Here is a 27,759-nt window from a genome sequence, read left to right as displayed (position 1 = left end):
GATATTGGCAAAACTTATTACTCATCGCAGTAATGTCCTGTATTGATCCATCAGCTTGTGCAAACCGCGTGCAAACCATATATTCGATGCGTAAAATCATTACGTATCCTCAAATTATAATATATTTACATATACGCACGTACACGTGCACATACATACGGACATTAAATATGTATTTCATCATCCGGTGTTTATTGATAAAATTGGTGAGTTCATGAATGCCGGTAAATCACGCTGGAGTCTGAGGATGGCGCGTGAGAGAATGAGTATATTTTTGTTTGTTGCGAGCAAGCAAAACAAACATCGCTAACTAGCGGAAGCATTTTCGTATTTCGTAATTCTCGTTACATAAATTGTACATATTGCGACATAGCTAAGCGATTGACAATTAAATGTTATGTCAAAATTGTCTCTTTTCAAAACATTTCACTTTTTACTCATTTTTCAGGACCACATGTTAGTTTCTATTTCTATAAAACTAATCTGTATTTGCTTTTTGTATGTTTATATCTACTGATTGTTAAACTTCCGTATAACCGGAAATCCTTCTGGCATAATGCATAACTGCATTAGAAAGCAAATAACGTCATGAATATTAATCTCATGAAAATTCATATGCTAATATTGCTGCGGCTGAACTTATAAGGATAGCCATATATGTGGCCTGTTGCCAGAAAACTTAGTAGTAGGAAAATAAAGTAAGACATATATGTAAAATTGTCAAACATATATGTAAAATTGTTCAAAGCACGTACTTTTAATTGTGAAAAACAGTAGGTAGAATAAAGTTGCTAAGACAATTGCAATTACTCGCTTTGTTGCGAAAATGTCTATTTACATTTTTTTATTAATTTTGTTTTTTCTAATTATTTTTTTATTATCGCACATGATTTACTTTTGATATCAATCGCATATTCTGCAAAAGTGTTATACATAAAAAAGATATGAGTAATTCGAGAATTGTAGTGCTTCTTTTTCGATCGAGCTATTGTCATAATTTGTCCAATGTGCTAAATTCTATATTCTTTAACTCTATTACGTAATCAAGTGAATAGTTCTTACATTTCTTGGTAACAATTTCCGTCAACTTTCCTCGGATTTAATTGTTCATCTACGATATCTGTATTTTCTCTCCCCGACAGTAAATTGAGTTTGTATCGCTTTCCGCATGTTTTAAGTGTTTGCATGAGCCTAACAAAATTCGCGAAAATCTTGATGCAACAATATAGCAATAAAGAAATCATGACAATATATTATGTCATTATTGCGTAACGTAATGTAAATTATATCGTAATCTCTCTTGTAAGATCGTATATTGAAGCTGAATATAAATTTCAAAAAGCTACGTATGTGTATTAAAATACGAATATCGAAAAAGTACAAGCTAAGTCAAATTTTGAACAAAGAAAATTAGATTTATTAATAAACTATTGTGCTCTATCAAAAAAAAAAAATAAAAAATAAAACTCAGTTGAACTAAGTAAAGAACGTATTTTTTTTCCAAAGTAACAGTATCGTGTAATAAAAGATAATATATTTATATTTACAAAGCAATGTTGTTTATCTATCACATTTTCGCCACGTTACACATATATACATGACTTCACAAGAGTTATCGCATTTGAACATTTTATGTGCAATATACGTGGAATTACGTGTATTGCGCGCGCACCGACGACGACAGTGCGTTGATATTGTTGCGAAGAAATCGCAGCTATTGCGTAGACAAAGTTTCTGTGTCAAACAACGAGAGAGCTCTTAAGATATAAAATAAATAAAATATAGATCGCGCGAAACAAAATGTAAAATATAATTTTCTGAAAAAATGATTTTGACGTCAAATGATGACATTTTTCCACGTGTTATTGGGTGGACAACTTGCTTTTCCGAGAGAACGAGTTCGTGGTCAGTGACTTAAATGCCAGCCATAACGAAAAGAAGCTAAATGGAAGCGGACAGAAACAGGTAACTGTCGCGGAATAGAACGAAACTGCAACAGAGTTAACTCATTCCCAACGTTCGTTTTTCAACGGAACGGTTTCTTTGGCACAATAAGAATGAATTTTTGTTGAAATGAGAGACGCGCGATATTCTAGAAGTAAAAACATTGTGCGGTGAACTTCCTCGGAAGAACTCCTTGGAGGGATTTACCTGCGGCGCGGTATACATATTCGTCTCGGACGACAATTGCAGGTACCATGGTATTCAGAAACTTTTACCAATAGCAATATTCGTTGCCACGTCGGTGAAAATTCGTTGCTGAGTCAGCCGTAAAATGGACTCGGGGCGGATGTACGGCAGCGGTAATGGCAACGTACCCATGCGCGAGAACGATGTGAACGCAATTTCGCGAAACGTCGCTAGAATTACTCGCGTGTCTCTCTCCTCATTTTCTTTTTTACGTTTCTTTTTTTTCCTTCTCTCTCCCTTTTCACCTTTTTGCGAAAGATACAAGTGACCACTTTTGCGTGCGCGTTATTCGCACCTTTCTTTTATTACCGCATCGCCCGATTGAAACACAGAATGCAATCGTTTTGCTCTTGACAAAGAATTGCCTTAGCCTGATATCCACTCATAGAGTAGCCTTATTATCATATATTAGGCGACTTTGCTGCGAAATAAAGCTACAATGTGCACATGTCTTTTCCGTAAGGTCGATATGTTTACACGATCGGAATCATATAAAAACGCAAAGACAAGTTGACTTTGCTTGTTTAAATAGTTCATTACAAGTTTTGCGCTTACCCTATAAGTACACAATATTCTTAGAATATTCTAGAATATTCTATGAATATTAATAGTACGTTTAATATTCCAAAAATGTGTTCAGAATATTACTTGATATGAAATAATACAATATTATGCGTTTATATAGGGTATTGTCTTTATAATCCGATCTCTTTCTTTCTTCCTCTCCCTCCCTCTTGTTTTATTTCAGTGGCTGGAAGTGCAAGTATCGAAAACAGTGTTTTCAATCAGATCAATTTTTACGACGTGCGTTATAAATATGAAAAGCTAGACCTTATATACAAACTGCTATCGAATGTTTTACGAGCATTTGACAAAAAGAGATTTATTATAGAGAAAAGATAAAAAAAACAAAGTTAACAAGATTCGAAGAAAATACATAGTACTCTTTGATATGAAAAAGTGTAAGCGTTTCCTTCTCTAAGTTGCTTACACAAAAAAGGAAATTCTGTAATTATATTAGGCAATGTGATAAAAGAAGATAATTAAATGTTAAACTGGTTCTATTGCGCTTTATTCCCTCTCACAAAGAGTTAAAGTCAATTCGCGCGCAACGCATTACGCCGATAATCGAATGACGACGCAGTCCACTAGAAAATTACGACAATTACAGAAATTACGGGAATTGAATGAACCACTTATTTCGAAAATGGCAAAAGCAGAGTGTGAAATTACAACGGAGTTAAACAATCTATAAATTAGCAAGATACGGACATATACAATATATGTGTGTGTACATACGCATATATCATATGTCATATAAGATAATTTATTAAATGTTATTTCATACAAATTTTAATCGAAAGTTCTATTTCACATACGTGTGCAATACATTTGTAACAAAAGTGTAACAAGATAATTCATCACTGTTATTTTTAAAATGTAAAAATGTGAAAGAATCTCGGTGTGCTTTATTTTCATTTCTTCGGTTCTTTGTCGATACGCTTTCATTTTGTAGCTTCAAGATCTACGCGAGTTATACGGAGATTGAAATAAACCTTCTCCAGGCTCAATGTTAGTCGTATCACCGATACGCGGTGCGTCTACAGAATATCCGCGAAAAGAAGATATATTCAAATATATGCAGGCTTTGTGCATGAAGTTCCGAGATGCAAATATTTATACTAGAGTAAATTTACAATCTGGCGTTAATTGTATTTTCTCGCAGTCAGGATTGAATACTAGGTAGCAAAATAGTAGCTATACTGTTTATATCTTGTCTCTTTTGAAATTATGCAAGATAGGTTTTCAAAAGGTAGTAAGAAATACACTTTACGTTCACGAGCTTTATTTTAAACTCGAAGAAAATAAATGATTTCTTATTTTTTAAAATTATTTATTGCTTTTTGTGCTGTTACATTTTTATTAAAATAATTATGTGTAATATGCAAGTGTAACAATTTTAGAATCATTTTATATAAGAGCAAAAAAGTACATAACGAGAAGAGAAACTTCACGATGCTTCTCGACACTTTAATAAGAATTGATAATCTTGTGAGAGCTCTAAGATAATATTGGGTATTTTACGGACAAGAGAAGTGCTTATATTGTTTGCAATTACATAGCCGCCGACTGGATGTATGCGCTTATAAAGTCAAACAAATTGTATTCTTGTCCAGAATCAAGAATCAATTTGATGCAATTACCGCGGTTGGCTATTGAAGAGTAATTACACGCGAGTCCCGACGATTACAAAACTTCTACTTATTATTAGTAAAAACAAACATTTTGTGGTGGCTTTATTCAAGTGCTGCTGACAAAATGTATGTACAAGCATAGTCATACTTAATGTGTATCATTCAGATATTATATACTTTCATGTAAACCGCGGTATGTCGAATTGTTTATTCACGACAATTCGTTCCGATCAGCTGTATACCTTTGTGTATTTTAAAACTAATTTTCTATTTACTTTTATTCTAATGATTATCTTCTGTTTTAATTGTGATTTACAAAAACCATAAGAGACATGATGGTTATGTAGCTGAAAGATTACAAAACATTAATATTATTTGATATTTACTTATAAAACTAAAGTTTTAAATCATTTTCTATAAGTTTGCAGACATGAAAAGAAAATTATGTAAAATTACAAAATAACAGGAGTATCTACCTACAAAAAAAAGACAAGTAAACACATCTGTTGCCTTAATTTGTTTACCAATAAGAAATTGTTTTGTGAAATGAAAAAAGAAAACGTTTCAAAAAGAGGATTTTTTTATTCTTTAAATACTTATGTACGGAAATGCAAGTCAGTCCTTTTGCTCTAGCACCAAGTAGACGTCACGACAACAAGGACACTTGTGACAGTAAAGCGCTACTCACCGATCACTGGAAAGCAATCTCCTTGAGAACAAACGTCTATGATCTCACACGTGGGTTCGAAAACGATCAGTTTCGCGATGCACAGTCACACTCGTGTCTCACTCATGTCCATTAGCTGTTCCGTTACGGATAAGAAGAATGCAACATATCATTGTGATTATATCGTACACTAACACTATCATTGACATTTATCACATAACGCGATTCCGATTTTGCAGTACCACGTAATCTTATCTTCTTGCCGTCGAATGTACCACGTTCTTCTTCGCGAATTGTTTGTTCATTCTGTCGCGCAGATGGTGCACGATAATAAGAAGGCCAAGAACAGATTCGAGGGATGATAGTTATGTTGCCTGTCGATAGTGTAGCCTGCTAGAGCAAACCTGTTAAAGATCGTAGCATAGTGCGTGCTCGAGCGGCAGTAAAGATATCGATATCGCATATCGTATCACGTGCTGTTGATCATTTCGTCTTGGGATGTTGAAGGTTAATACAATCATAGATTCGATGACGAATTGCATAGCTCTTTGCAACGATATTACGCAAAATTAGATTGACAAACCTCATAGTGTTCGAAATATATATTTTCTCCTCAGATTTTTTATTTCTGTCAAATTTAAGTAAATTATTTCATTATTTATTTATCTTTATTTGTTAAAAATATTTTATATTGTTATTCATGTGTAACTTTAGAGTTAAATACATACTATACATTTTTCCTCAAATCATATAAATATTGAATTAATTTTCTTATTGTTAAAGTATTACAGTTTACTTAAATTAATGAGTTAATTAAAATGAAATATACAGTTGTGTAATCATACAATCTGATAAATATTGCACTTTCCGGTGCTCGCATCCTCTAATTACATTTCTAACTTTTAGTTCGTTAACATATTCGTTAGAGGAAGCTTTAATTTTGCACAATTTATTTCGCAAGTTATGCAAAGCACAAATTTTCATTCGCATGCAAAATGAAGCTTTGCATACCTTCTACGACCTAAAACGGTTTTCTTGTAAAGGACAACGTAAACTGGTTTTCGGCTTCTCTTTGCAAGTATACATATAGTAAAGAAATACATAGTCAACAAAAATTCAGAACTTGGACTGTTTTATTAAACCGACAACCGAGTGATTGTAAATCGACAATCACGTGTGTTTGTCGAATTTCTTGTAATTATTTATAAACGTGTGTAAATTTCATTGCGTGACAAAGAGCCCAAAAAACGTGTGCGATGTTAATTTTTATTACTGCCTTGCCATATCTTCTCGCGTATTTTGTATAGTAAACACACACACACACACACACTCTCTCTCTCTCTCTCTCTCTCTCTTTCTCTCTAACACACTCACTTTTGGTAGACGCAAGAAAGAGACAAAACGATTACATATCGGGCTAGAAAATTTAGTTTTGAAACTTGGATTGTTGGCAGAATTGAGTTTGGTTACGTTATCCCAGCTTGTTGCCAGCCTGTTACGAATTTTAAGAGCGATGCGACGCTTCGATAAAACAGACAGAACCACCTATGCACTTTGGTATTTATAAGCGACAAATGTACCACATGCAATATTTACATATATTCATTATATTTGTTTTGAGCGCTTTTGAACGCCCGCGTACATTGGATCGATCGATCAATTAAAAGACAGTGCGTCAGAAATCCTCGAAGTCACTTTTAAATGCGCTTGCGTTGAATTTATGTGCTCACTTGTTTACCATTATTCATGTACAAGAGGATGATAAAACTAACATAGTAATCACGCTCATGCACAATTAACGCAAGTTCCACAATTGAAATATATAGTGTTCTGGAATTTAACAGTCAACCATGCCAGTATGTTTCGGCTCTATAGATAGGAAAAAAAACCTTACTATATAAACAAGTGCTTATACAAAGCTTTATTTAACACTTAACAAATATGAAAAATATCAATACATTGATAAGTGTGTTACATTTTAATATATCGGTCGTTTGTGAATACAAGCTTGATATCAAAGATATACAAAACAAAAAACACACTGGTACAGTTTTATATCGTGAGACATTCTATACGTGTAGTATTTTGCATGTGAAGTGTATTATTTGCTTTGTGAGCCGCAGAGAGAGAGAGAGAGAGGGGGGGGGAGAGAGAGAGAGAGAGAGAGAGAGAGAGAGAGAGAGCACCGCGCGTACAGCTATACATTACAACGAAGCGACTTGGTAATATTAATGCTACCGCCATTGCTTCTGCTATCGCTAGCCATAATAGAAAGGTATTGTCACATAAATTTATATTATGCGATAAGGGCGTGATACGCTCATATCAGTTTTCCGTTTTATGAGCTTGCGTAAGGACCATTAAAAGCATTCTGTTTCATAACAAATGTTGCATTAGTATTGTATAAAATATCCGTAAAAACTACTCATTTTTTCTTCTTTCCTCGTATGATTAAAATGACAATATATCAACAAACAAATTCATTTTACTTTGTTTGTCAAATATTAACATATGTATTAATAAAACAAATACTTTCAATTATATAATATTGCCTGTGAAAATATATATATATATATACAGAGTGTCCCAGAATTGGTGTAACATCTCTAGTAGACAAGTAGAAGAAGTAAAACTGAGTCGATAAGTCCTATACCATTTTGCTGGATTCCCAATAATTACCGAGATCTTAATTAACAAAGATCCGCGAATAAGCGTGCATCGGACTATTTTATGCGCGTAGGACAGCCCAGCGCGCTTTGCACGATTACATTTTAATATGTATATGTTATAGTATATGCTGTTATATTAGCTCTTCCTATGTTACGGGTAACACCGTAAGCGCGCCAGGCTGTCTTACGCGTGTAAGACAGCCCGATGCATGCTTATTCGCGGATCTTTGTTAATTAAGATCTCGGTAACCATTGCGAACCTAGCAAAATGGTATAAGACTTATTGACTCAGTTTTACTTCTTCTATCTGTCTACGAGAGATGTTAACCAGTTTTAGGACTGTATATATATATATTTACGTTCTGAAAAATAAACCATGATAGACGATGTGATAGAGTTAATAAAAAACATATTCTCTGAGAGAATTTTTAATAACATTTAGCACATCGTAATAAAAGGAAATTGTTTCATATTCTTTTTATGAAATTGATAGATGACATTATACAAAAGGGAGAAGGTAACTCTTTATTATTCTTTTATTTCCAAATAATGAGGATACAAATGAAAGGGAAATATTCAGTTTACATACATTTATAAGTTCATAACATCAAGCAAGTATTATTATGATATAAATTTGTGTTACATATCACAAATGTATATGTAGATGTTTTTTTTAAAAACGAGTCTAGAATGTTTTTAATTTGCTTTGAATTCTCTTATGTAAAATATACTTACAAAGACATGCATTTGTACTGCAAAAATATATTGGAAGTATCAGAATTACATCAAACTCGATTCATGTATTTACATTATATTAAAACTAACTGATTATTCTCTCATAATTATATCAAAATTCGCATTATACATATATACATATACATATACATATATATATATATACAGGGTGTCCCAGAATTGGTTTAACCAAATCAGCGCAGACCTTTAGCCAGCCACACATCAGTGAGCGCTCACACACATCAAGCGCGTGGCTCACTGACGTGCGCCTGGCTAAAGGTCTGCGCTGATTGGCCTGATTTACTCAATAATTACTTCTTTATTATAAATAATAGAAAAAAATGGTTCAGGACTTTTCGACCTAGTTTTACTCCTTCTACCTGTCTACGAGAGATTGTACGGCAATTCTGGGACACCCTGTATATATATACACACACACACACACACACACATATATATATGAAACTGAATATATATATATATATATATATATATATATATATATGTATATGTATAGATGAAACTGAACGGCAACATTGAATATAATACTGAAACATCATCAATTTGCAAAAGACCCGATTGCCAACAAGAGAGAATTGCCGCTCCTTTAAGTTTATATTGTTAAATATAAACTTAATATAAACGAAATTTAAGTTTTTTATTTTTAAATATAATCTTAAATTCCGTTGAAATGTATACACCTTTTAAGTTCTCATATTTTCTGGCAATAGAATCTTTAGAATGTGATCAATTAGCGAAGTGTGACAATTCGATAAAATACAAAGTTGCGCTTGCATTTCAGACAATAACACCACCAACGTGCATACACATTGATCATCTCAAATATATAGCAAATACATCAACAGTAATTGCGTGCAAGCTTGTAACGAGTACTTAATAACGGTTATACATCGATAAAACTTTCCTGTGCAAATGAGCCGAAGTTGAGACGAAACTGCATATCACGGTCTAACATGCCTTTCGCGGAGTTCTTGTCATCTGCCAACTTGATGATCGTCATTGAGCTATCGTTTAGCTCACAGCAACACGTAGAACGCGAGTTCTTTGCGCGCATATATACACATATACCACGCAAAATGAATCATTTGGTTTACCGTCGTCCTTCGGAACAACCCTCACAATACGTAGCATCACATTTGAGCATCGCTTTTTTTATCGTACAATTTTTTTCTCGGACACTCTCATGCGCATACATTATCTCTCTCACACTCTTTTTTTTATACTCTCGCTCTAACGCCTTTCCTATTCGTGAAAGGCCTACTTCTCTCCGAATTTCTTTTTGTTTTCTCCGTATAGAATATGTCTTTCTGAAGGCAAGATTTAAGGACTGTAAGTACATTTATACAAATGTCCACTTTAGAGGATGTGGATATTTTGCAGACACGACACGAGTACAATGCTATGACGCGTTGCGTCATTCTAATTTTTTTTCACTTTATCTTTTCTTTTTTTATCTCTTTTTCTTTCCGGTTTTCTCGACTCACTTTATCCTATATTCTATGTTCTCTCTCTCTCTCTCTTTCTCTCTCCATTTTATTTGCCCTTGTTATGTGCGACTGTCTAGACGTTGGCAGAAGTTGAACTGGACAGAACTCGCAGAAAATAAAACCGAGAAAGATCTGTTTCGTGCTGCACGAGATCTATAATCATGTATAGCGTAGCACGTGAGAGCCAACAAGGAGATGGCGACGGTATTGATGGCGCAGAACGATATAGAAAATACAAGCGTCGTTTTGCGAAAGGCGAACGAGATTGTGAAAACAAGAGAGCTACGAGAGTAGTTTGCAAAAGATGTATCAGAAAGCGAAAGCATGCATATGAGGTAAGAGTAAGTGGGAATAAGAAGAGAGAAGGAAGAGACGAGTGGAAGAGGGGAGGCAAGGGCTTCTGCACTCGTCTGTCTCTCTTGCTGCGTAGCTCGACTGCGACTCGCACACGGAACCGCCTCGTAATAATATAGTCACGTGCCTCCTGGACAATGCCAGCACCACCGTGAGAGTAACAAGATAATGACGATGACAATAACAATAATGACGACGACGACAACGACGATGATCACGAAGGCGACGAGAACGACAAAGATGGACTACGCTCGATCGAGAACGACTACCGACAGGCAACGAGGACAAGACAGAAAACGTTGGGAATCGTCGTCGTAAATCCACGCCGGCAGGAACAAGAATAATGACGATGTGGACAACAACGACGGCGATAATGTCCGACAACGATAATACTATTCTAGGCGTCGCGGCGCTCACACACCGGCTCACTGAGCTCAAGATAGGCGACACCGGCGGAACGAAGGATCGCGGTTACGTCCGACGAGGACCGACAGAACGAGCCGAGCTTTCCGATAGAGAGCGCACGCGCAACGGAAGGTGGCATAGGGTATACACGAATGCTTTTTTCTTGTCGCGTTCTCTTTCTGTAGAGTGTTGGTATTCGCTTTTTCTTTTCCTGTCTGCTTTTATTATAGACGAACACTTTTCTTTAATTTCTAATTTATTGCTAATATTACTTTGTACGTTAAAAATAGCTGTACATAGTTTTCCGAAAAAATGATATTAATTCTGTAAACCCCGGACATTAATGTCCGAGCAATTCTTGAAAATAAGAAAATTTTATTAATTAGGAGAATACTAAAAAATAAAACAATATATAAAAACTGTTATTTTTTCAATATAGAATCTTAACACTAGAACTACCAAAGCAGTCAAAATGACTGGTGGTAACTTTTTATTTAAAAATTACTCAAATTAATGGCTTTGCATTTTATAAATTTTTAAGAACAAATTGATAAACTTAATTCTTTATATACTGCAAAAAAGTCATAAAAAATGTCTGAAATGCAATGTTATAAATTTGAGTAAGTTTTAAATAAAAATCTAAAACCAGTTTCATTTTGACTAGCCAGTAGTTCTAGTGTTAAATAAAGCTCCATAAATGTTTACAGAATTTTTGCAACGCTTTAACCAAAAAATTATCGCGTCGGACATAAATGTCTAGAGTTGACAGAATACGTAGCTAAAAAAATGTTTACAGGATTAGGGTTAAGTTTAATATATATGTATATATATATCGATAAAAACGTTGTTGTTTTCTTCTCTTTCTCTTTTGTTTCCGTCAAAATGATCTTTTCTTCTTTTGTGTATCATAGAGCCGTGCATCCTACGAACTTTTTCCGAAAGGTTATTGGTATCTAGTTCAGCGTGGGAGTTGTTGAACGTTAAGCTGTTGTGCCGTTGGTGTCAACATCATCATCATTGTTGATGACGTTGTTGACGTTTGATAACACATCGAGATGTTTCAAGACGACTTTGCTTCACAGAAGTACTCACTGAGCGAATTGCTTGTGGGTAGTTGTGCTTTGCTTTGTGATACTTCAGGAAACAGCTCGGTGGTAACGAGCTCGAAGAAGGAAGAGGAGAAAGGGAAGTGTATCCTTTGAGCAAAGTTTAGTCTCCTCTCACCCTTTCACAAGATACTTCCGGTTCTCTCCCACGAGACGTCCTGGTTTCCTTCTTCCACGACTGGCTCGAAATGGTTTCATATCGTTTGTGCAAACGGGAAACTGACAGAAGCGTTGTTACGTTGTTGTGGAACATAATTGACGTGGAAATTGCATGTACCTACTGTGCATGTCACATATGACACTAGTAACTAGTACATATATCCTCGGTTACAGCTAATTTACAGTGCTCTTTAAAAGTATGAGTAAATTGTTTTCATTAATTGCTTTTATTTTTAGAAAATATCAGCTACTTTACTTTTATTTTTCACGCATATAGATTAAAATTAGTTTGTCTTAAGAAGAAAATTGAGTTTTTTTGGAAAGAAGAACAAAAACTCTTCTAAATTATGTCGAACAATTAATCTAATTTTTCTGCTGTTACATAAAAGTTCTAAACTTCATTAAATTTTATTGTTACTATTATTGTTACTATTTTATTGTTACTATACACATCTTGTATAAATACACTATTTCTAAATTCGGATTTACGACTCATCAAAAAAAAGCTTAAAGTCAAATTATTTTCAGAAAAATACAAAATTTTCAAAATATTAATCAAAGTTCTTTTATTGTTGTGCACCGAATAACTTTTGACGCACTTTTATTGTCGGCCGTGATACGTATAATCAACAGACAACGTAAAAAAACAAAAAAAAAAAAACATTTATATTTCTGATTATGCAAGGACAGGTGATTTCAAAATACTTGTGTTGACTTTGCTCAAAAATCTTTAACCACTCAGGTTTGCTCTTAAAATTCTCGTGAGTCTTGTAGTTAATATTCTTGAAGTACACACAACACACACACATATCGATTCACTATTCATCGGAAGAAGAGAGAATGAAAGAGGAATAGAGAGAGAGAGAGAGAGGGAAGGAGGGAGGGAGAGAGAGAGAGGGAAGGAGGGAGGGGGAGAGAGAGAGAGAGAGAGAACTTCCGATACTCCGGTGTGCTCATTTAAAAATTGCGAATACCTGAGTTTGAGTATCATCACATTAGCCAAGCTATGCTAACGCACGCCTGTACGTTTCCGCGCGCGAATGCCTCGCGCTCTGCAATTACTTAATTGCTCGTATTTGATTGGACCTGCCGCGGAGGAGGGATAACGATGTCCTCGGTTTGTGATTTGCGCTTTGCGCGTGCAACGCGCTTTCATTGGCCGGGTTACCTGGACGGCCGACGAATCAGCTATTCATTTCTGAAACTACGCGCCACTGGCGCTAGTAACCTTCGAGAGGAAGAGAGAAAGAGACTGACAGTGTTGAGGAATGAAGTGCGCGTACTTATTAGAATGAGAGAGAGAGAGGACGAGACGAGTATCGAAGTTTGGAATGCGCTCGACATCGATAGCTGTCGCCGTTGCCGCCACCACTGCCGCGCTGCGGCAACGTCGTACGCGTCTTTGTCCAGTATGAAGCTGACGCTCGCGTGTCGCGGAAAATTCCACAACGAAGTGAAGAACGCAGGGAAAGAGAGAAACGGGAGCGAAGGAAAGAGCGAAACAGAAAAAGAAAAAAAAATCACCCTTACTCGTGTAACAAGACAGAACGCGTAGTGAAAAATGCTGCTAACGGATAAAAAAAAACCATAGAAAGAGAAAAGAGACGTTAAAGCGCATCGGTCAGTGGTAAAGCCGGTGGCGGTGGGGGCGCGGAGTACGCTCTCTTGCGGTAGGTGCGCCAAGCGTCAGTATCAATATGGCCGTAGATGTGAACGCATTGCGCGCAGAGACGCGGACGCGATAGTAGTCAGTTCGCTCTCACTAAAACATGAGGTATGCTACGAGCAAGGACGTTTTTACGTAATACCCGGATTTGAACGGACGTATTCGCAAAATGAATTGCGCCACGCCAGAAGCGGCGACAACCGCGAGCGGCAAACAGATCGGTACGGTACAAGGTACGTGATGCTTTAATTCTTCGCGCTGGAGCAACGTGTCCATATATATGCGCACGTACTNTCTTGATTGACGCCTTGTCCTTTTCGCCGAGGACAATCAATGAAATCAAAATCCGAGAGTGATTTATTGTGTTTTTTACGAACGTGTTTTCGCGTGAGATCGCGGAATTAACTCATCGCGATCGATTTGTTGTTTATTGTTATTGTCATTGAACTTTATTCCGCAAACTCCCCGATCTCTATTCTTCTTTTTCTCTCTTTTTTCTCTTCCTCTCTCTCTTTTTCTCTCTTCCTCTCGCTCGTTCGCTCGCTCGCTCGCGTCCGAACAACGCGCAAACCGCGTGACTCCTCCGGCAATTCGCTCGTTGAGGAATGCTATGCTAAGAACTTAAGCTTTCGCCCTGCTTACGTGTAAACTTGCGCAAAATGGAGTTTTCGATGTTTGTCGAGTAATGACGCGAGTGACGAAAATTAATATGACTCGAAGTAAAATCGAACGCGTTACGTCGAGAAAACAATTGGTAGGTACGTTTTTTCCGTCCTCGAGTGCAAACAAAATCGCGTTTTACGCGAACGGCACATCACCGCAAACTTGTGCAAAATCTCGCGTGTACTTGTATATAATTGCTAATTATTAAATTATATTTGCGTATAATAACAAGTATTGCAGATGTACATACATTGTTTATATTTTTTGTTTCTACTCGTTTCTTTGAAAATTTTACGTACAAGAAAATTATGAGTTACACACGTATCGGAAAATATTTCACGACATTGCTTGACGACATTTCAAGACAATCGATACGTTCTCGAGATTTACTATCGGTGTGTCCGCTTCTTCACGTTATTTTTTTTATTTTATCGTCTATCTCGATAACTTTTGGCAACTTGCGATTTACTAATACACAAATTTTCTAAAATCGTTGTATTTTGAAGTTTCTAAAAATTTGATTTGTGTGTTAACTTTAAAATTTTATATACGTACTTTATCGTCTTCGTTTATGTTATTCTTTTCCGGAAAATCTACATGCAATAAAACCATTTGTGAAATATATAATTGGCTGTTGAACCAGAATTTATAGTTTGCATGTTGACCTTACATCTGCCGCGACAGATGTTATTTAAACGATCAGGGTTGTTGTAAGAAAAACAATAGATGATATTATTGAGATATAAACAAACTACAAAAATCTAACGATGTTATCATTGAATGATAAATTTCTACATATATAGTTTTTTTTTTTTTTTTTTTTTTTTTTTTTTTTTTTTTTTTTATCAGATCAGAATAAAAAATGGAAATATGTTGCAAATAAAGCTCTATTTAAATTTTATCATGCAATAACGTTCCTATTGAGCACTTAGCGATTATTGTTACGTTTTTTTTTAATCGGTGAAATCCTTTTTTTCATGAGAATCGTCAAATGATATTGCTTTCGGTAACATGAAAAGTTGTTAGGTGCAACGACTAATTTAGCGTCTTTTTTTTAACAAAAATATTACACAAAATGTATTATCAAATTGCTGAGGAAATTAGATTTTCTCGTAACCTTTATAACGTTAAAAACAAGCTTTATTGGTTTTAATACGATAAATTCATCGACGCTTCTTCGTATGTACATCGAGTGAAGTGAAGTGCGTGTCAGTTAGATGGTGGAGCGACCTAAACAAATGGTAATTGGTTGGGACAAGGTCTGTTGAATAAGCAGCGTGAGGGAGACTTCCCAATTCAATTCAAATCAAAGATAGCGAACCTCTTTTGATCTTTTTGCAATATGAGTGAGCGAGCGTTGTCACACTGCAACATGACTTTAAACTTCGCAGACCAGTAAACAATCTTTTTTGCTCCAATTCGTTCATTAAATTCATCAGTTGTTGCTATTAGCAACAATTTCTGTAGGTTTTTTTTTTTTTAGTAGAAATACAAAAAAAAGTGTTAACAACAAATGTGTACAATTTCACATCGGTGATCACCGTGTTTACTATTTTTGAGGTTATGTTGCTTATTCCGACATGTTAAAAAATATTTTTTGAGTAATTAAATGTAGCATTTTAAATTTATGATAAAATACGGAAGAATATTTAAATTTGAAATAGCAATTAGAAAGTGAAAAAAGTGACATCAAATTATATATAATTGCGACACTCGTGCACTATAAAGATATTTAATATAGTAGATGTATATATTCTATTTATAACTGTATTCATAAAAGATTTCTTCCACGTAACGAAAAAGAATTTACAACTGTGATTTTATATATTTATACATTACACAACTATTCTTTTATATAGTTATGTTATTTTTATTTATCTTTTATGTGTTTGATTAAACATGCTAAGAAATTTATAAACATTGATTAAACATGCTAAGAAATTTATAAATGTTGATTAATGTTTGGATATGATTGATGTTTAGATTGATGTGATTAATTTAATTAATGTTTAGATGTAAAAACCGCAATGTTCAATGAAGAAGAATCTAAACTAATCAATGACGAAGCAAAATCAACAATTACAGAATTTTTTCCATGGGTCTCAGAATTTAAAAAAATGTGCAAATGTATATATACAGATAAAAGTATGGCTTCCTTAGCAGAGCTTATGCAGTACTATATCAGGTAATTTTGTACATTTGGTATTTCCTGTAATTCTGTATACAATTCACCAGTATTANTGCTTTGAGCACTGGTGTTCTGATATTTCTATAGCGTAGGTTAGGTTAGGTAATAATTGCTGTTTTCAAAAATAGTATCCTCACAGCGTTTGCACGCTTGTGTATAAATTTCTATGTAGTAACAATAGCGAATATGTTTTTCTAAAAAACTTATATGTAAAATGTGTGAATCATTGAATATCACTTCTTTTTTTCTGAATTTGAAAAGCTGTACAATCTCTTGTATCATNTATTATTATTGAACTGATCTTGAGCGTTATCTTGTTATTTATACAATGATCTGATTTAGTTAATTAGATTATTACAAGTTGAAAAGTAAAACATTATTGTCTCTTATATTATAAAATAAGAATATAAAATTATAAATTACTTTAGAGCTCATTTGCTAAAAAAACATAATTTATGTATAAATAAAATAAAGATTTAATATACAGATATTTGGGGGAGGAAGAATATCAAATTATTCCATTAAAACCATCTGTGTTTTACAGAATTATGTTAATCTTTTTTTTATTTACATTTGTATTCTATTTTTATAGAATAACTAAATAGTACTGTGAACATATATTATACATTTATAAAAATATAAGTGTTTTAAACTGTCTTCCTTGTCATGTAAAATGTATAATTGTTGTGTTTTTTTATTACAGAAATATGAGTATAAGTGTAAATAAATGTTCTATAAAGCCTTTAAAGGCAGCAAAGTTAAAGGATTATATTAGTGAAACTTTACTTTTGTTCTTATATATGTATCGTGAACTTTCTGAGGTAAGTTCAATAAATAAATCTTTTATAATGTATCTATAAAAACTATACATATATGCTCTATTTTTCTACACACATGCACGTGCGCGCGCACACAACGACATTATTAAAAAAAATAAAATTTATCTTTTTATAGGACCGTAATAGATCTATTTATTTAAATAATATGTCCGATTTATTGGCANTATACATAGATGTGGAATTAAAAGCTTCAAAGAAAAATACTGAGGATCATAATGAAATTTGTACAAGGCTTACGTCTTGTCTTTATGTATATTTAGGTATGTATTTTAAACTTATTTAACTACCTTTTAATTAATAATAATAATAATAATAATAATAATAATAATAATATCTATTATTTATTTATCCACAGAACATTCCACAGAGCATTTATTAGATACTTTAATAAAAATACAATTTATGTGTCGGAATTATCATCATATTTTAGATCCAATAATAACGTAAGTATACAATGATTGATACGAAATCTAAACGTGGCTTTGTAAAAGCGTGGTTTGTTATAATTTATTTTAAATCGAACAATATTACATTAATCAAAACTTATATCTGTTAATTGTTTTTCATAATATTTAGGTATAAGATAAAAACATCTATTTTTTTGCTAAACACATATTTTAATATACTTTACACACAATTCTCTATAAATAACTTTTATTTTATTGTTTTAAAGTACGTGATATTTTATAAAATATTACGTNTAATATAAATATGTACATATCACGCGTTATATTTCTATTTGATTTCAGAAAAGTAACTAAAACTATTCCAGCACATCCCAAATCAAATGTTATGTACGTTCGTTATCTTCTTATTTATTGTTTGTGGAGAAAAATAAATATCGATATGATCGTAAGAAAAGAAATTACTACAACCGCAATTGCCTCTTTGGGAATACCACCACCTACTTTCCCACCATATTCGTTAGAAGATGTATTACCGAAAGTGCCAAAGTGTCAACCACCTTCTGCAAAACATCTGATGCATCATAAATTTAACATAAGAAAATGCTGCGAATTATTTATACAGTTCTGTAAAAANAATAGAGGTGATATACGGCAAGAAAAAAGTGAAAATGCAACTACTATTCCAAGCTCATCCAAGAGACCAACATCACAACTGGTATGTTATCTACGTATTACTATCTTAAGTTTTACATATTTTCTATAAAAATGTTGTTCATTTTACGTAGTCATACAAATATTTCTGTTTCAAAAATGGTAAGAAAGATTATTTTTATGCAAAGTTTTTGAAAATCTGCATATATAAGAGAGATCTATTATGTGTGTGTGTGCATTTGCATATGTATGTGGTAAGTTATGAGTTTAAATTTATATCTGTATATTGTATTTTAAACTCAAAAAAATTTTGAGTATAAGATATAAAAACATTTTTCACTTCTGGATGCAATTTGATTTATTCTTAAAAAAACGAAAAAAAAGATTTGTGCGTGCGTGCGTGCGTGCGTGCGTGCGTGCATGTGTGTGTATATAAGCGAAATAATACATACCATTCTATTTTAACACTTCGCTGACGAGATATAAGTATAGATGTTTAATAGACACGCTTAACCCTTTCGATACAGCGGTCCTCGCCGCTGTGGGAACGCTTCCACTATACGGGACGCCGCGCCAAAAGTATTCACGGTGCGCGCAGACAGTCTTTAGCGTTCGACGCTACGTCTTACAACTAAACAACGGTGCTTTGACATTGCTTTTTGGAAGAAAAAGGATTTTTCTTTAAAACAAGATAATATAAAATTTCTTTAAAACAAGATTATATAAAACAGGATATTTGTAATTTCTAATATATTTATATATTTATTCTAATATATTTATATATTTATAAAATATATATGTGTATATAATATATTTAATATAATTTTACTTTTCAAAAGTTTGTCATTAGACCAATATTCAAGATGAGATAATTTTTTGTCTCGCGACATCAATAGTTTTATAGAAAGAAAACAATACATTTCAGTAAGAAAAGTACCTCGTGAATCTCTTAGAACGTTATTATTATTATTTACTCGGTTCTAATAATCATTTGTCGTNTCAACAAAAACTTGTACAAAGTTCTCAGAAAAGAATAACTGAAAATAATCTAACATTAATGCTTTTATTCTTGAATGTCGTTTAGAAAATTGATAAATTTTAGGTCGGACCGGTTCGAAAGTCTATGTAATATTCNATATATTTTTTTTCGAGTCAGTCAAATTTTGTTCTTCGGATTCGGATGCTCAATATATTTCTTCGAATTCTTTTATATGAGGTAATTATGTCGTCTTCCAAGTGTTCTTTATTATGCCGCTTTGTTTTATTACTTTGATTTTTGTTATTTTTAATCATTTTGCAAAAAAAGAAAATCTATAAAATATATTACAATTAGAAAAAAATAAAAGTTAGAGAGAGAAACATAACTAGTTATATCTTTGTATTGATAGACGTTTGAAATGATATATTTTATATAGTTATTTTTAGTATATTTATATCACTTGGTATACGTTTTGTCTCTATTCTTTGACATCAGACTTACGACTGAGAATACGCTTATTGTACGTTTAGAGAAAACTACATGTTTATCAAGTGAAGAAAGACATCGAGACAAAGTAAGATAAAGCGATATTCTACGACATTGTACGCGTAAATGTAGACTCAGAATGTAAACAAAGCATGGACAGAGTTTTATATTTTCCTAACAAAGATCGAAACTGCAAATTCAATGCAAACATACAAAATTTTGTGGAGAGCAACTATAGTCGCCCGTCGTATCGAAAGAGTTAATACTGATCGAACGTAGTTTTTCTTAATCTAAATGTCATGTAAAAGAAGTAAACTTATAATAATAATTAGATAAAAACATTTTTTTACATGCGTTAAATAGAATTTCTTATCAAAAAACGAAGTCCGTTGGCGAAGTGTTGAAATTATGTTTTTGTTTGCTAATTAAAAGAGGCTAATGAAGCTTGTATGTATTCTTAGCTGGAGATTACACCACGCGAAAATGAAAATACGAATCATATTGAAAATAAGTGTAATCTTATTTCTTCAGATAAGAATATAGAAAGTAACCGTATTTCATCAGATAATTTAAAATCCTCGAGTTTAAACAAACAAATAAATATTAAGCCGTTAGGCACAATTTCTACAAATATTTCTGTCACACGGACTATTTCTAAGTCAATAAAACCGAAAGTTCTTTCGCGAAAAAAAAGTAAATCCACAAAAATTGTATTAATTGATCTCACAAGTGACACTGTTTTCGAACGACACATAGCGAGAAGAAAATCAAGAAAAGTTGCATGGCTCGAAGAAGCGAAGAAGCTCGACGCAAAGACGATAAGAGCGTCGCAGAAGATGAAGAAGCAACAAGTGGCGAAAAATATGAACTGGTCGAAAAACTCCATTTTTGAACAACGGTCGGAAGACTTGATTCAACCTACGTGTACTGCAGAGAATGCATTCTCGAAGAATGATTTGAAATCATCCGCAACGTGGGATATGAAGACAGATAACGATAAAATAAAATCCAAGGAATATTTTGAAACAGAGCATACAGTATCTGCAAAACAATCAGTGGATACAAACAGCAGTGGCAAAAATGACATTGTAATACCTTACACACTTTCTTCTGTAATCGTTAATAAACCACAGTCTAATAAATGTAAAACCTCTACAAATTCGCTATTGAACGTTTCGAATAATACTGATAACATTAATAAATATCACGAAGCTAGGGATAGAATCAATGATGAAACATTTAATAATAGACACACACAGACTGTGATTAAACGACTGATAGAACAAGACGCTTTCCCTGAAAGTGAAACATATAAAAAAAATGAAAGTTTAAAGAAAATCTGTGATTTAGAAACAGAGGACTGTAAAACTGTAAATACTTCTCTCGCAATATGTATCCAAGATAATTCCAAAGATGAAGCATATAACGCTACCTATCTTAGTACAACTAAAGATAAATTATCTCCGTCTCTGATACATATGCTCTGGAACAATGAAAAGAATGGAACAATCAATGAAAAAACGGATGATATCGGTGATAATGAAAAATGTACGCAAGAAAATATTCATAGTAAAAGTAACGAAGTACGATATTCAAAGTCAATCAGAGTTGATAGTGAATTAAGTGAAAATAAATTGGCAATTTCTACAGCGGCTAAAACTCGTATTGTGACAGTAAGTAGTACAGAAGTATCGGTAAATAATATGATGGAATCCGATCGATTACAACAACTGCACATTATTAAAAATATACCAAAAGAGGTTGAATCACAGGATGAATATGTATCAGTGAAAAAAGGTATTGCAAATTTTAATGTAACAAACGGAGATCATTCTAATGTACAAACAGATTTACATGTCGATACTTGCATCGAAATAAATGATGTAAATGATAGCAAATTCTCTAATCGTGATATTAGAGAAAATATTTTTGAAGATCTCACAGCTGATAAAAAACCTATTTCTAATATCTCCGACGCATCACTGTGTTCAAGCAAAACAGGAGCTACTAATGAAAATGATATCGAAAATATAAAAACTGATCGTCAAAAAAGCTCAGAAATCGGTTCGAACAGAAAGTGTAATAAAGAATACACCATAGAAGAACAAAGAAGATATATGTTAAGCGCAAAAGTTGAAAAAGATAGTGTTGAGCGAACATTCGATTGTAAATTATTAAAAAGTCCACAAAAAATTTTACACGCAAATATTCAAGATTCATTGGGAACTAGTTGTATCATTCATGATTCAGAGTTACCCGGAAATATAGACGGGCTGTCATTACTAGCGAATGTTGTTACGAGTCAACATGGTCCTCATTCGAAAATGGAGCATGAGTTAAAAATCGATCAAATTAAGGTTAAAGATTACGCTTCATTGAGAAGTTCTCCTTATAATCAAAACACCGATGATGAAACTGATACTAACGATTCGTTAAATGCGGTTTCGCGGATTTTAGAGAATTCAACTACCGAAGTAATGAATAGAATAGTTGGGATTTATCCGGACGACGCATTAGGCAAAGTAGCGCATCACATTGAAGTAACATCAACGACTGATATGAATCACGATGGCGAACACGAATCAAGCAATAACATACCGCACATTGTTCATACTAGTATAAATTATGAAACAGACACGGTGTCCAACAACATAAATATAACAGAAAGCAATGTGCAGTCAAAGGAAAACACTAACGTTATATTGAACGGAGAAACAGTTGTGCTTTTGCAAAAGTCTCCTAATAGTAATCTGTACATTATTAATAAAGCAGTAGAAAATGCGCGAGATCACAACGGTGAAGACGAAAGTTGTCCAGTTAGGGAGAAGAGCTGGATGATTCCACCGGAAGATTGCGCATCGTTCGAGGTTGTTAACGCTTCGGAACATATACCGTTTAACTTGGAAATATCGCAATACAACAAAGATCTCACGTGTCAAGAAAAAAAGTTTTCTATCAGTAGAACCAAAGGTATCAAAATCGAGCCCGAAGAGGAAACCAAATTGATGACTATTGCGGAAATGAAGTCTTACAGTAAGAAAGGCTCTCTATCGTCCGAAGTGATATCCGCAACGTCACCGATATATCAGGATACAAATGTGGCAAATGTGAGCATCAACAAGTCGACCGACAAGCGAAAATCTAAATCTATCCTTACTTACAGACAGAACATCAAGCAGGAATTTAATAATCATGTTACACCAAATTGTGGAATACAAGGATGCAACGGGATTCATTCGCATTCCCATGAAGTAATCGACTCGCAGCATTCGTTACATATTCCAGTCACTCATCCCCCGCCAATATCTTCAATTTATGGGAATTGCACCGCCGGCACAGATCTATGTATGCCATATCACAAGCACTGCACTTCCGTGTCGTGCAGTTTGAAAATTAATTCCACTGCTTCGCTCCATTCCCATACGAAAACCGTCAATTCCTGCGGAAGATCGCACTGTTCTTGTTTAGATTGTCGTACGTATGACATAGTTACGCACTGTAGACAGTACATACACCCTGCCAGAGACTCCCACGTGTCTTGCATTGAAAGTAATTCTTATTTTTTGCCCGCGCATTCGTCAGTACAAACATCCGCCGTCNAAGAACACGATAGGACAAAAAGCGAAGCGGTAATCAGTAAATTGTATGACGATCAAATATTATGTAAAATAGAGCAAAGAGTATCGCTACAAAAAAATAACACGTTGGAAAAGCTGGATATGCAACGTGAGCCGGAAAAGTTATTTAAGAAAGACATGGACAAGTTNCCCCTAAAAAAGAGACTGAAAGCTCATGCCATGATGTCTATGGCGTACGAGGAACTACCTATTAAAACGGAAAAATTGGATAACTATCCTGGAATACCTATGATGTCTATAGCAGCCCTAGAACCGCTAGCTGATGCACAGAAGCATTCCTCACAAATTATTAAATCATCGTACGAACTATTTTCCAACAAAGAAGATAGATCTCATGGTTATCATTTCAACTCTAATATAGTACGAAGGGATTATTACAAAGATATGCACATTTCTAATTCGCGTCATAATCTTACGAAAGAGAGTCACGAGCGTCCGTTTCGACCGAATGGTGATCAGTCTAACGCGATGTGCCTGGAAACATGTCAAGAAAGGACATTTAAGACGCCCGCACAGTGCAGAGACGTGTCGGTAACAAATTCGACATCTCTGAAACGTATGGAAGCAGATACGATGGAGCAAGATAATACGTGTAAAAAAGCAAAAAAAACGCAGTCATCTATTAGACAAACGAGAAGCTCAAAGAGAAACGTTCCTAAGGTAAATTATTGTTACACCGATGTTGATCCAGAATGGAATCCGTCCGGTGAGTCAAAACGAAGACGTAAGAAAACTAGTCGATGATCAATACTATTTCATTACCAGAAGTCACTGCTGTAAAAAAAACTTGTACAGTGGACAAATGTGTTCTTCAAGCTGTGTGACACTGTAAATTTGTAAATATACAATGTACAAAACAGAAGTGAAAATCACTCGTCCTANGAAGATAGACCGTTCAGCGTGTTCAAGAATTTGCGTCAGTAAAGAAGATAGATTAGCTAGAAGCGTAGGAGGACTCTTGCATAAAATATTTTTGATGTTTGGTTAGATAACGCTAATGACAAGTTGTAGAGAGTTTTATTCTGTTAAATATATCATCTCTACCTTGCGATAGTGCACATTTTATATACGTATATATATATATATATATATACATATATATGTAAAGCTTTTGTAAGATATTTAAAGTTTAATGTTTTTCTACGTGTGGTGGTTAGAGCAATTGTTTGTCACAATCTGTATAATTTCTCTTGAGTNTAAAAGTCTTTTAAATTCTTTGTAAAATAAGATCATACAGCTTTTTCTGTACGGTGTTTCATATGAATGTGTGTACACATGTACATATACACAACCAATGCCAAAAACGTAACATATAGAAATGTATTTTATTTAGAATATCATTTTTAAGGTAAGATAATTTTACATCAATAGCACAAGTAAATCAGTAGTTAAAAATTATTAATAATTTGTTATAAAATATGTATACATAAATACATATATCAATATAATTAATTAATTAGTTATCATATTTTTCGTTTTTTTTTTAATTTTTATGATAGAAAAATATCAAAACTTACTTTGTTATTTTGCATTTATATATATTATATCGCATGAATAATAAGTAGTTATTAATTATATTAATAATCACTTGTAAATATTTTCAGTTTCAAGAAGAAGAAGATAAATTTAAATTAATCATAGGATTGTAATACTACGAGGTTGAAGATTTGAAAGTTAAGAGTTATATGAAAGCTAATTTTTCCGATGAGGATACACCAGGATCGTGTTTGCATAGGTAATTTTGATAATATATAATTCTACATATAAATAGAATGTACGATTCAGGGACTAGATTTTGTACTAGCGAAGATTCATTTGGTCGTGTAAACCAATGTGCTAGATGTTTGTGCGCGAAATATATATTTTTATTTAGTTTAAATGTGTAAATTACATAATAATTATATAATAATTTACACTGAATTCAATTTGAAAATTTACTTAGGATATATTACATATTATTACTTGATATATTATATATTATTACATGTTATTATTACATATTATATATATATATATATAGTATTATACATATATGTGATATGTAAAGTACACGCAAATCAAACATCTTAGATTAATTTTAACATTGATTACATTAATATACAGATTTAAAATAAACAAAACATATATTTTGCACAAACACTTAGCATATTGGTTCGTATAATCGAATTAATATTCGGTAGTTGTGATATGAGTCAAAATTTGTTGAGTTTTTTGTAATTATAGTTATTTGTTGTAACTGCAGGCTTTTGATACGCATCGTTTTTATCAAGATAAAAATACGAAGATTCGGGCGTAAAATACTGAAAATACTGAAAATGTTGAATTTGTTCAAAATATTCTTGTAATTTATTATTTATTTTCTTTCTTATATAGCGCTGTATTATATTAGGAAAGAAAGCTTTATGCTATAAATACTTACACCCCCCATACACACACACACACACACAACCTTACATATGTATATATATACAGGTATCTATCGGAACACAGAATAGCTAGATAGCCGATTCACATAATAACAAGAAACTTTACGTTCCATTGAAAAAAAGGAAGAGATAATATTATATGCTACGTAAAATTGAAAGTAATCTGTATATATATATTTTTCTTGTAACAAACATAACATACACACACACACACACAAATGTCCGTCTTTTGTTAAAGTACGAGCTACGTAAAGATGAAAAAAAACGAGTAATATGACTTAATCGAACTTGAAATAAATAAAAATGAAGACATCCAAAGGAAAATTGCACAACTTAAATGTCGTTCAGTTACTAAACTAGGAAAGCTTTACAACTAGCATCCTATAGCTTGTTCCTTTACATAATTACAGTATTTCAATTCACTATATATATGTATGATCTTGTTTTAAAATTGCTTAATACACACATACACACACATGACGTTTTCTTAAATTATATAACAAAATTTTTTCACCATGCTTGCATGTATAAATTACGATACACATGTTTAAAAGACCAAATGATATACTTTGTTAAGTGCTGTATATTATACTATGTAAATAATTCTCATTGAAAACATTGCTCATGCTTATTATTAAATTGTGTATTTATATCCTATGTTAATGATTTTAGAATATCAAATCTATCACTTTCTATTAAATTTCGTGTTTTTGTTATTTGTATCTGATCTGTATGTAAACAAATAGAGTCATTATTGCAGTCTCTTGTGGTAAACCTGAAACCAGTCAGCATCATTGTTCCGATAAAAAATTTTTCGATTATGTGTTTATTTATATGAGATAAATTTTGTTCAAGTAATGCATAACTTCAGTGCCATATCCTTATACCTGATCTCATATCTGTGATCATTAGCTAAGCTATAGCTAACATTTTGTTGTACAAAAAAGAAATGTACCTTGTTAACGTAGTCTATTCGATAGATTACTTCATTGTCACACTTGTCATTATTGTATATGTATTCATCTTCGTGAAAACAATAAGCATCAGAGAAGCCTAATCCTAATTGTAAAATGCTGTACCTATTTGTGTTTACTTGAATAACGCTGTTCTTTTATTTTCAAGAATCTTATATCACTATATTTTCTATAGTTGACTAAAAAACGCATTCTTTTTATTTGTACCGAATATTTTTTATTGTTATACTATTTTTAATTTATGATATGATAAGTCTCTCTCTCTTCCTCTCTCTTTCTCTGATAAACTTAAGTTTAACACAAATAAATCTATAAGTTACTATAGCTATAATTAATTAGTTGATCAAACTTGCCAAAAGTCTTCATATATGTAGATCAAATATAAATAGCGATTATTAATCGTAAATATATTATTGTGTACGCATAAAATATTTATTAAGGAAAGTCTGACGTATAATTAAAGCATTACTCAAGCTAGTATGTAGAAAAATACTTTACTCAGATGCCTCATTAATTCGTGTTCATAAAAATATTCAGTATTGTGTATGCGTAGAACATCTTTTTCGTAATGATAAATAAACCTGTATTTACCTATATTTGTATATTATGTTATGCATATAAAATGCCAAACGCATTAAATATCGAGGTAAATATACTATGCTGCATATATGTGAAAAATACTAAAATATATAATATATTTACCTCCATTATACTTACGGAAATTTATAGATATACACTGCTATTACCGTCGAAATAAGAATAAAACATGTTATTAGAAACTTTCAACAGGGTAAACGTTGATATGCTTTTGATGCTTGCGCAACGCGCATCAAGTTTATGATATTAAATAAATA

The 27,759-nt window shown here is 33.0% G+C and overlaps 2 protein-coding genes across 10 annotated transcripts in view; one reads left to right on the top strand and one right to left on the bottom strand.

Annotated features, from left to right (window-relative positions):
• LOC109862039 (melatonin receptor type 1A-like) overlaps positions 1-10,859 on the bottom strand; it is a 90,867-nt gene extending 80,008 nt beyond the window's left edge. Inside the window, exons 1-3 of one of the 5 annotated variants that reach the window (XM_020441950.1) lie at positions 6,064-7,592; positions 5,295-5,680; positions 5,074-5,188 (exon numbers count right to left, since the gene is read on the bottom strand). The gene's annotated coding sequence lies outside the window, so the exon portion shown is untranslated. Of the gene's footprint in view, positions 1-5,073; positions 5,681-6,063; positions 7,593-10,739 lie in introns of those variants that run through there. The other 4 variants (XM_020441936.1, XM_020441939.1, XM_020441932.1 and 1 more) reach the window with 4 other exon arrangements.
• On the top strand, positions 1,834-27,750 carry LOC109862026 (putative histone-lysine N-methyltransferase 1). Of its 5 annotated transcripts, none has more exons than XR_002251075.1 (9): positions 1,834-1,965; positions 16,331-16,502; positions 17,209-17,326; positions 17,460-17,604; positions 17,700-17,787; positions 18,094-18,466; positions 20,329-24,853; positions 25,110-25,240; positions 25,748-27,750. XR_002251075.1 is itself a non-coding variant. In XM_020441920.1 (7 exons), exons 1-7 carry the CDS (start codon positions 13,824-13,826, stop codon positions 24,247-24,249), a joined length of 4,881 nt encoding a protein of 1,626 aa, XP_020297509.1. In that variant the 5' UTR covers positions 13,360-13,823; the 3' UTR covers positions 24,250-24,921. The 5 variants fall into 5 exon arrangements, 1 of the variants encoding a protein (XP_020297509.1); XR_002251072.1 differs by lacking the exon at positions 1,834-1,965 and adding an exon at positions 13,360-13,887; XR_002251074.1 differs by lacking the exon at positions 1,834-1,965 and adding an exon at positions 13,906-14,408.
• Positions 27,751-27,759: the final 9 nt, after the last annotated feature.

The sequence above is a fragment of the Pseudomyrmex gracilis genome, unplaced genomic scaffold, assembly GCF_002006095.1.
Source record: "Pseudomyrmex gracilis isolate BER0280 unplaced genomic scaffold, ASM200609v1 scaffold_9, whole genome shotgun sequence".
NCBI classification, from domain to species: domain Eukaryota; kingdom Metazoa; phylum Arthropoda; class Insecta; order Hymenoptera; family Formicidae; genus Pseudomyrmex; species Pseudomyrmex gracilis.
The sequence above is the reverse complement of the archived record's forward strand: the minus strand, read 5'-3'. Positions and strand labels throughout refer to the sequence as shown.